At 54.8% G+C, this 11,332-nt stretch overlaps 1 protein-coding gene across 1 annotated transcript in view; it reads right to left on the bottom strand.

Annotated features, from left to right (window-relative positions):
• Nucleotides 1-284: 284 nt before the first annotated feature.
• LOC137322627 (proteoglycan 4-like) overlaps nucleotides 285-11,332 on the bottom strand; it is a 20,823-nt gene continuing 9,775 nt past the window's right edge. The window contains exons 2-3 of the mRNA XM_067985534.1: nucleotides 5,879-6,721; nucleotides 285-1,531 (exon numbers count right to left, since the gene is read on the bottom strand). Of these exons, the coding sequence (XP_067841635.1) occupies nucleotides 285-1,531; nucleotides 5,879-6,721 (2,090 nt within the window). The remainder of the gene's footprint in view (nucleotides 1,532-5,878; nucleotides 6,722-11,332) is intronic.

The following is an 11,332-nucleotide window of genomic DNA, read 5'->3' as shown; positions in this document are numbered from 1 at the left end:
GAGAGCTGTCCCCACAGACTAGTCCAGGCAACAGCCTGACATAGCCATACTCACAGAATCATACCTTTCAGCCAATGTCCCAGACTCTTCCATCACCATCCCTGGGTATGTCCTGTCCCACCGGCAGGACAGACCCACCAGAGGTGGTGGTACAGTGATATACAGTCAGGAGGGGAGTGGCCCTGGGAGTCCTCAACATTGACTCCGGACCCCATGAAATCTCATGGCATCAGGGTCAAACATGGGCAAGGAAACCTCCTGCTGATTACCACCTACGCCCTCCCTCAGCTGATGGCGGGCATTGATTGTGGAGTGGGCCTGTGGCCATGTACTGCGAGGTAGGCCTGGATCCTGGCCTGTGAGTTGGGCCTGGACCCTGGGCTGTGAGTTGGCGGCCTGGACCCTGCGGCTGTGAGTTGGGCCTGGACCCTGGGCATTGAGTTGGGCCTGGATCTGGGCTGTGAGTTGGGCCTGGACCCTGGGCTGGGAGTTGGGCCTGAACCCTGGGCTGTGAGTTGGGCCTGGACCCTGGGCTGTGAGTTGGGCCTGGACCCTGGGCTGTGAGTTGGGCCTGGACCCTGGGCTGTGAGTTGGCCTGGACCCTGGGCTGTGAGTTGGGCCTGGACCCTGGGCATCTGAGTTGGGCCTGGACCCTGGGCTGTGAGTTGGGCCTGGACCCTGGGCTGTGAGTTGGGCCTGGACCCTGGGCTGTGAGTTGGGCCTGGACCCTGGACTGTGAGTTGGGCCTGGACCCTGGGCTGTGAGTTGGCCCTGGACCCTGGGCTGTGAGTTGGGCCTGGACCCTGGGCTGTGAGTTGGGCCTGGACCCTGGGCTGTGAGTTGGGCCTGGACCCTGGGCTGTGAGTTGGGCCTGGTACCCTGGGCTGTGAGTTGGGGCCTGGACCCTGGGCTGTCGAGTTGGGCCTGGACCCTGGGCTGTGAGTTGGCCTGGACCCTGGGCTGTGAGTTGGGCCTGGACCCTGGGCTGTGAGTTGGGCCTGGACCCTGGGCTGTGAGTTGGGCCTGGACCCTGGGCTGTGAGTTGGGCCTGGACCCTGGGCTGTGAGTTGGGCCTGGACCCTGGACTGTGAGTTGGGCCTGGACCCTGGGCTGTGAGTTGGGCCTGGACCCTGGACTGTGAGTTGGGCCTGGACCCTGGGCTGTGAGTTGGGCCTGGACCCCTGGGCTGTGAGTTGGGCCTGGACCCTGGGCTGTGAGTTGGGCCTGGACACCTGGGCTGTGAGTTGGGCCTGGACCCTGGGCTGTGAGTTGGGCCTGGACCCTGGGCTGTGAGTTGGGCCTGGACCCTGGGCTGTGAGTTGGGCCTGGACCCTGGCTGTGAGTTGGGCCTGGACCCTGGGCTGTGAGTTAGGCCTGGACCCTGGGCTGTGAGTTGGGCCTGGACCCTGGGCTGTGAGTTGGGCCTGGACCCTGGGCTGTGAGTTGGGCCTGGACCCTGGGCTGTGAGTTGGGCCTGGACCCTGGACTGTGAGTTGGGCCTGGACCCTGGGCTGTGAGTTGGGCCTGGACCCTGGGCTGTGAGTTTGGTGACAGACGAGGGCGGTCGCACTCTCCGATGCCTCGTTGATGGTGATTGGAGTGGTTCCATGGAGACACAGTCACTCGACGTGATCGCACTTTCTCCACCACGGGTTTAATGGTCTCAAGTGGAACCAATCAGTTACAATATTCCGTTTCATTCAGATTCCCTGGGGTGTGTTCCATCTGAGTGGAGATTGGAAAGGTGAAGGAGGAGTAAGAAAGGAGAGAGAGCTGCATTATATAGCGCCTTTACAGCCAATGAAGTACTTTTGAAGTGTAGTCACTGCTGTAATGTAGGAAACGCAGCAGCCAATTTGTGCACAGCAAGATCCCACAAACAGCAATGTGATAATGACCAGGTAATCTGCTTCAGTGATGTTGGTTGAGGGATAAATGTTGACCCCAGAAGAACTCCCCTGCTCTTCTTCGAATAGTGCCATGGGATCTTTTACATCCGCCTGAGGTGCCGTCTTTCGGATGAGACGGGGCCCTCGGTCTAACGTCTCACCCGACAGACGGGCGCCTTTGACAGCACGGCGCTCCCTCAGTACTGACCTCCGACAGTGCAGCGCTCCCTCAGTACTGACCCTGACGACAGTGCGGCTCTCCTCAGTACTGACCCTCCGACAGTGCAGCGCTCCCTCAGTACTGACCCTCCGACAGTGCGGCACTCCCTCAGTACTGACCTCCGACAGTGCAGCGCTCCCTCAGGTACTGACCCTCCGACAGTGCAGCGCTCCCTCAGTACTGACCCTCCGACAGTGCAGCGCTCCCTCAGTACTGAGCACCCTAGCCGACAGTGCAAGCGCTCCCTCAGCACTGACCCTCCGACAGTGCAGCACTCCCTCAGTACTGACCCTCCGACAGTGCAGCGCTCCCTCAGTACTGACCCTCCGACAGCACGGCGCTCCCTCAGTACTGACCCTCCGACAGTGCGGCACTCTCTCAGTACTGACCCTCGACAGTGCGGCACTCTCTCAGTACTGACCCTCCGACAGCACGGCGCTCCCTCAGTACTGACCCTCCGACAGTGCAGCACTCCCTCAGTACTGACCCTCCGACAGTGCAGCGCTCTCTCAGTACTGACCCTCCGACAGTGGCGGTGCTCTCTCAGTACTGACCCTCCGACAGTGCGGCGCTCCCTCAGTACTGACCCTCCGACAGTGGCAGCGCTCTCATCAGTACTGACCCTCCGACAGTGCGGCGCTCCCTCAGTACTGACCCTCCGACAGTGCGGCGCTCCCTCAGTACTGACCCTCCGACAGTGCGGCGCTCCCTCAGTACTGACCCTCCGACAGTGCAGCGCTCCTCTGTATTGCACTGGAGTGTCGGCCTGGGTTATGTGCTCAAGTCTCTGGAGTGGGACTTGAACCCACAACATTCTGACTCAGAGGCGAGAGATAGAAGACAGAGAGAGAGAGAGGGAGGGAGAGGGAGAGGGAGGGAGAGGAGGGAGGGAGAGGGAGAGGGAGGGAGAGGGAGGGAGGGAGGAGAGGGAGGGAGCTGCCCCACTGAGCCCCGGGTTGTAGGTTTATCCTCTCAGTCTCCCAACTCCATTTGCCAGCTCCGTCAATGGGCTGAGTCATTGACTTGTTGATGTCTGGGTGGGGACCAGGGTTCAGGCCCGACCCATCAGGGACAGGCCCGTTCAGGTCTCTCCGGTATTTCTTTGGGACTCTTTTAAGACCCAATTTGACCCCCTCTTTCCCTGTCTGTCGGGAGAACCGTAGATGGAGTGGGGGAGGGGGAATATGATGGAGTGGGGGAGGGGGATAAGATGGAGTGGGGGAGGGGAATAAGATGGAGTGGGGGAGGGGGAATATGATGGAGTGGGGGAGGGGGATAAGATGGAGTGGGGGAGGGGGGAATATGATGGAGCGGGGGAGGGGAATAAGATGGAGTGGGGGAGGGGGATAAGATGGAGTGGGGGAGGGGATATGATGGAGCGGGGGAGGGGAATAAGATGGAGGTGGGGGAGGGGGGATAAGATGGAGTGGGGGAGGGGGATAAGATGATGAGTGGGGGAGGGGGAATATGATGGAGTGGGGGAGGCCGGGATAGGATGGAACGGGGAGGGGGAATAAGATGGAGTGGGGGAGGGGAATAAGGTGGAGTTGGGGAGGGGAATAAGGTGGAGGTGGGGGAGGGGGATAAGATGAAGCGGGGGAGGGGGGAATATGATGGAGTGGGGAGAGGGGGGAATATGATGGAGTGGGGGAGGGGGATAAGATGAAGCGGGGGAGGGAATAAGATGGAGTGGGGGAGGGGGATAAGATGAAGCGGGGGAGGGAATAAGATGGAGTGGGGGAGGGGGATAAGATGAAGCGGGGGAGGGAATAAGATGGAGTGGGGGAGGGGGATAAGATGGAGTGGGGGAGGGGGATAAGATGGAGTGGGGGAGGGGAATAAGGTGGAGTGGGGGAGGGGGATAAGATGAAGCGGGGGAGGGAATAAGATGGAGTGGGGGAGGGGGATAAGATGGAGTGGGGAGGAGAATAATGTGGAGTGGGGGAGGGGAATAAGGTGGAGTGGGGGAGGGGGATAAGATGAAGCGGGGGAGGGAATAAGATGGAGTGGGGGAGGGGGATAAGTTGAGTGGGGGGGGAGGGGGATAATGGAGCGGGGGAGGGGGATAAGATGGAGTGGGGGAGGGGGATAAGGTGGAGCGGGGGAGGGGGGATGTTCATGCCTCATTCCCGCCCTCCCTGCCACTTTTACTTTCCTGAATTCAGGCAAGGGAACAGCCCCCAAACCCGGAGGAGCGAAGGGCTGATTTAATGCCGGATCTCAATGACGCCATTTACTCGTGGTTCCTCGACAGTCTGCTCACAGCCAGCGAGAGCCGCAACTGAATCCCAGGCACCCGAGGCCCATCTCTCCCCAATCCCCTCTCCACCAATCCTCTCCCAACCCCGCCATCCCCTCTCACCATCTCTCCCCAATCCCCTCTCACCATCTCTCCCCACCCCTCTCAACATCTCTCCCCAATCCCCTCTCACAAGTCTCCCCCCAATCCCTCTTACCATCTATCTCCCCAATCCCCTTCAACCATCTCTCCCCCAATCCCTCTCACCATCCCGCTACTCGAACTCTCACAGCAGTCCCTCGTCCCCCATCCCTCTACCATCTCTCCCCAATCCCCTCTCACCATCTCTCCCCCAATCCCCTCTTACATCTCTCCCCCAATCCCCTCTCACCATCTCTCCCCAATCCCCTCTTACATCTCTCCCCCAATCCTCTCCCATCTCTCCCCAATCCCCTCAGACCCTCTCATCTCTCCCCAATCCCCTCTTACCATCTCTCCCCCAATCCCCTCTTACCATCTCTCCCCACCAATCCCCTCTAACCATCTCTCCCCAATCCCCCTCTTACCATCTCTCCCCCAATCCCCTCTCACCATCTCTCCCCCAATCCCCTCTCACCATCTCTCCCCCAATCCCCTCTCACCATCTCTCCCCAATCCCCTCTTACACATCTCTCCCCCAATCCCCTCTTACCATCTCTCCCCCAATCCCCTCTTACCATCTCTCCCCAATCCCCTCTACCATCTCTCCCCCAATCCCCTCTCACCATCTCTCCCCAATCCCTCTCACCATCTCTCCCCCAATCCCTCTCACCATCTCTCCCCCAATCCCCTCTCACCATCTCTCCCCCAATCCCCTCTCACCATCTCTCCCCCAATCCCCTCTCACCATCTCTCCCCCAATCCCCTCTCACCATCTCTCCCCCAATCCCCTCTCACCATCTCTCCCCCAATCCCCTCTCACCATCTCTCCCCCAATCCCCTCTCACCATCTCTCCCCCAATCCCCTCTCACCATCTCTCCCCAATCCCCTCTCACCATCTCTCCCCCAATCCCCTCTCACCATCTCTCCCCCAATCCCCTCTCACCATCTCTCCCCCAATCCCTCTCACCATCTCTCCCCCAATCCCCTCTCACCATCTCTCCCCCCAATCCCCTCTTACCATCTCTCCCCCAATCCCCTCTTACCATCTCCCCATCCTCTCACCATCTCTCCCACAATCCCCTCTTACCATCTCTCCCCCAATCCCCTCTCACCATCTCTCCCCCAATCCCCTCTTACCATCTCTCCCCAATCCCCTCTTACCATCTCTCCCCCAATCCCCTCTTACCATCTCTCCCCCAATCCCCTCTCACCATCTCTCCCCCAATCCCTCTCACCATCTCTCCCCCAATCCCCTCTTACCATCTCTCCCCCAATCCCCTCTCACCATCTCTCCCCCAATCCCCCTCTTACCATCTTATTGAGAGATGGATCGGGTGGAGAGATATACTGAGCAAGAGGTAAAATAAAGACTTGCATTTATACAGCACCTTTCACATCCTCAGAACGTCCCAAAGCGTTTACAGCCAATGAAGTTCTGTGGCTGGAGATGAGCCAAGAGGAGAGGGGATCCACCTGGGATTGTACAGACACCTGTGCGGGCCATTCCCCGAGTGTTCCATAGTGCCAGTCTCGGTGCTGGTGGTTTGGGCCCAGTCTCGGTGCTGGTGGTTTGGGCCCAGTCTCGGTGCTGGTGGTTTGGGCCCAGTCTCGGTGCTGGTGGTTTGGGCCCAGTCTCGGTGCTGGTGGTTTGGGCCCAGTCTCGGTGCTGGTGGTTTGGGTCCAGTCTCGGTGCTGGTGGTTTGGGTCCAGTCTCGGTGCTGGTGGTTTGGGCCCAGTCTCGGTGCTGGTGGTTTGGGCCCAGTCTCGGTGCTGGTGATTTGGGCCCAGTCTCGGTGCTGGTGGTTTGGGCCCAGTCTCGGTGCTGGTGGTTTGGGTCCAGTCTCGGTGCTGGTGGTTTGGGCCCAGTCTCGGTGCTGGTGGTTTGGGTCCAGTCTCGGTGCTGGTGGTTTGGGCCAGTCTCGGTGCTGGTGGTTTGGGCCCAGTCTCGGTGCTGGTGATTTGGGCCCAGTCTCGGTGCTGGTGGTTTGGGCCCGGTCTCGGTGCTGGTGGTTTGGGCCCAGTCTCGGTGCTGGTGGTTTGGGCCCAGTCTCGGTGCTGGTGATTTGGGCCCAGTCTCGGTGCTGGTGGTTTGGGCCCAGTCTCGGTGCTGGTGATTTGGGCCAGTCTCGGTGCTGGTGGTTTGGGCCCAGTCTCGGTGCTGGTGGTTTGGGCCCAGTCGGACCGATGGCAGATGGTGATGAGCAGAGCTCTGCTGTTTTGGGACCTGGTTCCTGTAACAAGAGCAGATGAGGCTTAAGCAGCATGTAAACAAGGATGATTATATTAAAACAAAAGCAAAATACTGCAGATGCTGGAAATCTGATATAAGAACAGAAAATGCTGGAAATACTCAGCAGGTCAGGCAGCATCTGTGGAGAGAGAAACAGAGTTAATGTTTCAGGAGATGCTTCACCTCCTCCCTTCCCGCCGTCCAGGCCCCAAACACTCCTTCCAGGCGAAACAGCGATTTACATATAATTATCTGCAAGTACATAGAACGTACAGCACAGAAACAGGCCATTCGGCCCAACGGGTCCGTGCTGGTGTTTATGCTCCACACGAGCCTCCTCCCTCCCTACTCCATCTCACCCTATCACCATATCCTTCTATTCCTTTCTCCCTCATGTGTTTATCGAGCTTCCCCTTAAATGTATCCACACTATTCACCTCAACTACTCCTTGTGGGAGCGAGTTCCACATTCTCACCACTCTCTGGGTAAAGAAGTTTCTCCTGAATTCCCTATTGGATTTATTAGTGACTATCTTATATTTATGGCCCCTAGTTCTGGTCTCCCCCACAAGTGGGAACATCTTCTCCACGTCTACCCTATCAAACCCTTTCATAATCTTAAAGACCTCAATCAGGTCACCCCTCAGTCTTCTCTTTTCTAGAGAAAAGAGCCCCAGCCTGTTCAGCCTTTCCTGATAATTATATCCTCTCAGTTCTGGTATCATCTCTATAAATGTTTTTTGCACCTTCTCCAGTGCCTCTCCCTCCTTTCTATAATATGGAGACCTGAACTGTTCACAATACTCCAGTGTGGTCTAACCAAGGTTCTATACAAGTTTAACATAACTTCTCTGCTTTTCAATTCTTTCCCTCTAGAAATGAACCCCAGTGCTTGATTTGCCTTTTTTTTATGGCCTTATTAACCTGTGTCGCTACTTTTAGTCTTTTTTCACGCAGCGATTCCCATGATTCTACTTTCTGCCCCTTCCGCCATGAACATTTATTTCACACCTTTAACGTAGCAAAACGTCCCAAGGGGCTTCACAGGAGCGATCATCAAACAAAATTTGACACCGAGCCACGTGAGGAGATGTTAGGACAGGTGACCAAAAGCTTGGTCAAAGCGGTGGGTTTTAAGGAGCGTCTTAAAGGAGGAGAGAGAGGCGGAGAGGTTTACAGTGATATCAATATGGGAGCTGGCAGCTTCCAGTGAGAACCCAGGTGAGATGGTCCTTTAAGAATCTAAATATAAAATGAGTTTGATTAGATCCAGGATAAACTTCCTGTACAATTCCAGAGATATCAACAGTCCCACTGACATAAATCAATCGAGATTAAACTGAAGCTTTGTTTGGTTCCGGTTATCAGGCCATAATTCTGGTCTGCTAATCTTTGTGTATAAATGAATTATCTTGTTGCTATTAAGCACCAATTGGAGTTGGATGAGACGAGAAAAAGGGCCAATTTAAAATAAATTACACGTTTCTCCTTTTAAGGGATTGAAGAGGTGTGAAGTGAGTTCGCCACATTGATTAACTGTCAGGCTGGAAAGCGAGTGTTTAATTCTCACCCACTCCTGGAATGAAGGAGCTGGGGGTTGAGATTGGAAACTTTGAAAGCAAAATAAATTGTGAGAAACTCCTCTCTGTTTACAGGGCTCTGAGCAGCCAATGGGACCATCGCCACAGTAACCCAGCCTATAGAAATCCCCAAACCAATAAAATCTGATTGAGAAACCTCTCAGTCTCCCTCGCTTATATCAAGAACCATCGACGCTGGAATAAATATTCTCCATTTGATTTTTATAACATGTCTGTTTGCTTTTCCTTGCACTGTGAGGGTCTGCCAGGATTCCTGGCTGTTTCCCAGGGGACCAGGTGAGGCCCAGAGTGCAAGGCAGTGGAAAGGATTTGTATTCCTACAGTGTCTTTCACACCCTCAGGACGTCCCAAAGCACTTTACAGACAATGAAACACTCTCAAAGTGTAGTCACTGTTGTAATGTAGGAAATGCGGCAGCCAATTTGCGCACAGCAAGATCCCACAAACAGCAATGTGATAAATGATCAGATAATCTGCTTTTAGTGATGCTGGTTGAGGGGTAAATATTGGCCCCAGGACACCGGGGAGAACTCCCCCAGCTCTTCGAAATAGTGGCCGTGGGATCTTTTACATCCACCTGAGAGGGCAGACGGGGCCTCGGTTTGATGTCTCATTCGATAAACCAAGGTGAAGTAAGCAGGAGGGAATAAGAGGTGAATGAGGAAGGAGTGGTCACTATGCTCGGAGTTTGAAAGCCTATAGATGGTAGGAGGAAGGGGAGGCTGAGGGTGTTGAGGAGTTCCACAGTTTTGAGGTGCTGGGAATGAATGAGGTGCCTTAATTTCAACACAGCGAGGCGGGCCTAACATCTGACCTACGACCTCTGCCATTGGCACTCCTTCACTGCTCACTGGCAGAGGGAGGGTTTGGGCCGAGGAACCGGGGGCGGGAGGTGACGGGGGGAAATGCTCCTACTTGTGGAGAAGTATCTGATTTGTGATTCCCCACTAAAGATCAGGCAATCACAGGGACAGACCTGGGCTGAAGATTGTGGTACAGCTCCCGACAGTGTTATCACGCTGCCTGGATCCCATCCCATCTCTGTGCATCGCATATGAGAATGAGGTTATGTTCCTCACTCAACCTCCATCAGCCCTCTCTGTTCATTCATGTTTTTATTGTCTTCAGAAGGTAATGCTCATCGAGCTGTAATGGACCGAATCGGACCTGATCTTGTTTTCATTGGAGAAGAGATTGGGTGGAGCAGGTAACATTGATCAAGCAGTGTCCTCGGTGTGTACTGCAGTATGAGATGGTCAGATAGAGTGAGATGGTCAGATAGAGTGAGATGGTCAGATGGAGTGAGATGGCCAGATAGAGTGAGATGGCCAGATGGAGTGAGATGGCCAGGTGGAGTGAGATGGTCAGATAGAGTGAGATGGTCAGATAGAGTGAGATGGCCAGATAGAGTGAGATGGCCAGATGGAGTGAGATGGCCAGGTGGAGTGAGATGGTCAGATGGAGTGAGATGGTCAGATAGAGTGAGATGGCCAGATGGAGTGAGATGGTCAGATAGAGTGAGATGGTCAGATAGAGTGAGATGGTCAGATAGAGTGAGATGGTCAGATAGAGTGAGATGGTCAGATGGAGTGAGATGGTCAGATAGAGTGAGATGGTCAGATAGAGTGAGATGGTCAGATGGAGTGAGATGGTCAGATAGAGTGAGATGGCCAGATAGAGTGAGATGGCCAGATGGAGTGAGATGGCCAGATGGAGTGAGATGGTCAGATAGAGTGAGATGGTCAGATAGAGTGAGATGGTCAGATAGAGTGAGATGGCCAGATGGAGTGAGATGGTCAGATAGAGTGAGATGGTCAGATGGAGTGAGATGGTCAGATAGAGTGAGATGGTCAGATGGAGTGAGATGGTCAGATAGAGTGAGATGGTCAGATAGAGTGAGATGGTCAGATGGAGTGAGATGGCCAGATGGAGTGAGATGGTCAGATGGAGTGAGATGGTCAGATGGAGTGAGATGGTCAGATGGTGTGAAATGGCCAGATGGAGTGAGATGGCCAGATGGAGTGAGATGGTCAGATGGTGTGAGATGGCCAGATGGAGTGAGATGGTCAGATGGAGTGAGATGGTCAGATGGAGTGAGATGGCTCCTTCTGCTGAAACAAGACTCGAGAATAACAGCGGACATTCAAAGTGATCCTTGGAATGGACTCACAGATAATAACCTGTGTCGAGTGAACCCCTCTTAAAACAGGAGACAGATGAATGGATAATTAACTCCTTGTGCTCGGGACACTGGTGCTGAAATTGTGCACTTCTTCCATTGGACCCCCCACCGCGAGTCGGCAGGGAGTCGACCGAGACATCTACAAGCTCAGATTCACCCGGTACAGAGTCCTGGTCAGGCCCCGTCTGGAGACTGAGTTCAGTTCTGGGCACCGCACCTCAGGAAGGAGATATTGGCCTTGGAGGGGGAGCAGATTCACCAGAATGATACCAGGGCTAAAAGGGTTAAATTATGAGGACAGGTTGCAGAGACTGGGCCTGTACTCCCTCGAGTTTAGAAGATTAAGGGGTGATCTAATCGAGGTGTTTAAGATGATTGAAGGATTTGATAGGGTGGATAGAGAGAAACTATTTCCTCTGGTGGGGGGAGTCCAGAACAAGGGGGCAGAACCTTAAAATTAGAGCCAGGCCGTTCAGGGGTGATGTCGGGAAGCACTTCTTCACACAAAGGGGAGTGGGAATCTGGAACTCTCTCCCCCAAAAAACTGTTGAGGCTGGGGGTCAATTGGAGCATTCAAAGATTGATCGATTTTTGTTGGGTAAGGATATCGAGGGATATGAAGAAAAGGCAGGAAAATGGAGTTGAGTGGTTTTGGGTGGGTTTCCTTGTTCCCTGCTCAGGAGCACAGGTTAAAATTGTGTATAGTTGGGTGGGTGTCTCTGGGGTTTGGGTGGGTGTCTCTGGGGTTTGGGAGGGTGTCTCTGGGGTTTGGGTGGGGGTGTGTTTGGGGTTTGGGAGGGTATGTGTTTGGGGTTTGGGAGGGTGTGTG

Source organism: Heptranchias perlo, chromosome 6, assembly GCF_035084215.1.
Source record: "Heptranchias perlo isolate sHepPer1 chromosome 6, sHepPer1.hap1, whole genome shotgun sequence".
NCBI classification, from domain to species: domain Eukaryota; kingdom Metazoa; phylum Chordata; class Chondrichthyes; order Hexanchiformes; family Hexanchidae; genus Heptranchias; species Heptranchias perlo.
The sequence above is the reverse complement of the archived record's forward strand: the minus strand, read 5'-3'. Positions and strand labels throughout refer to the sequence as shown.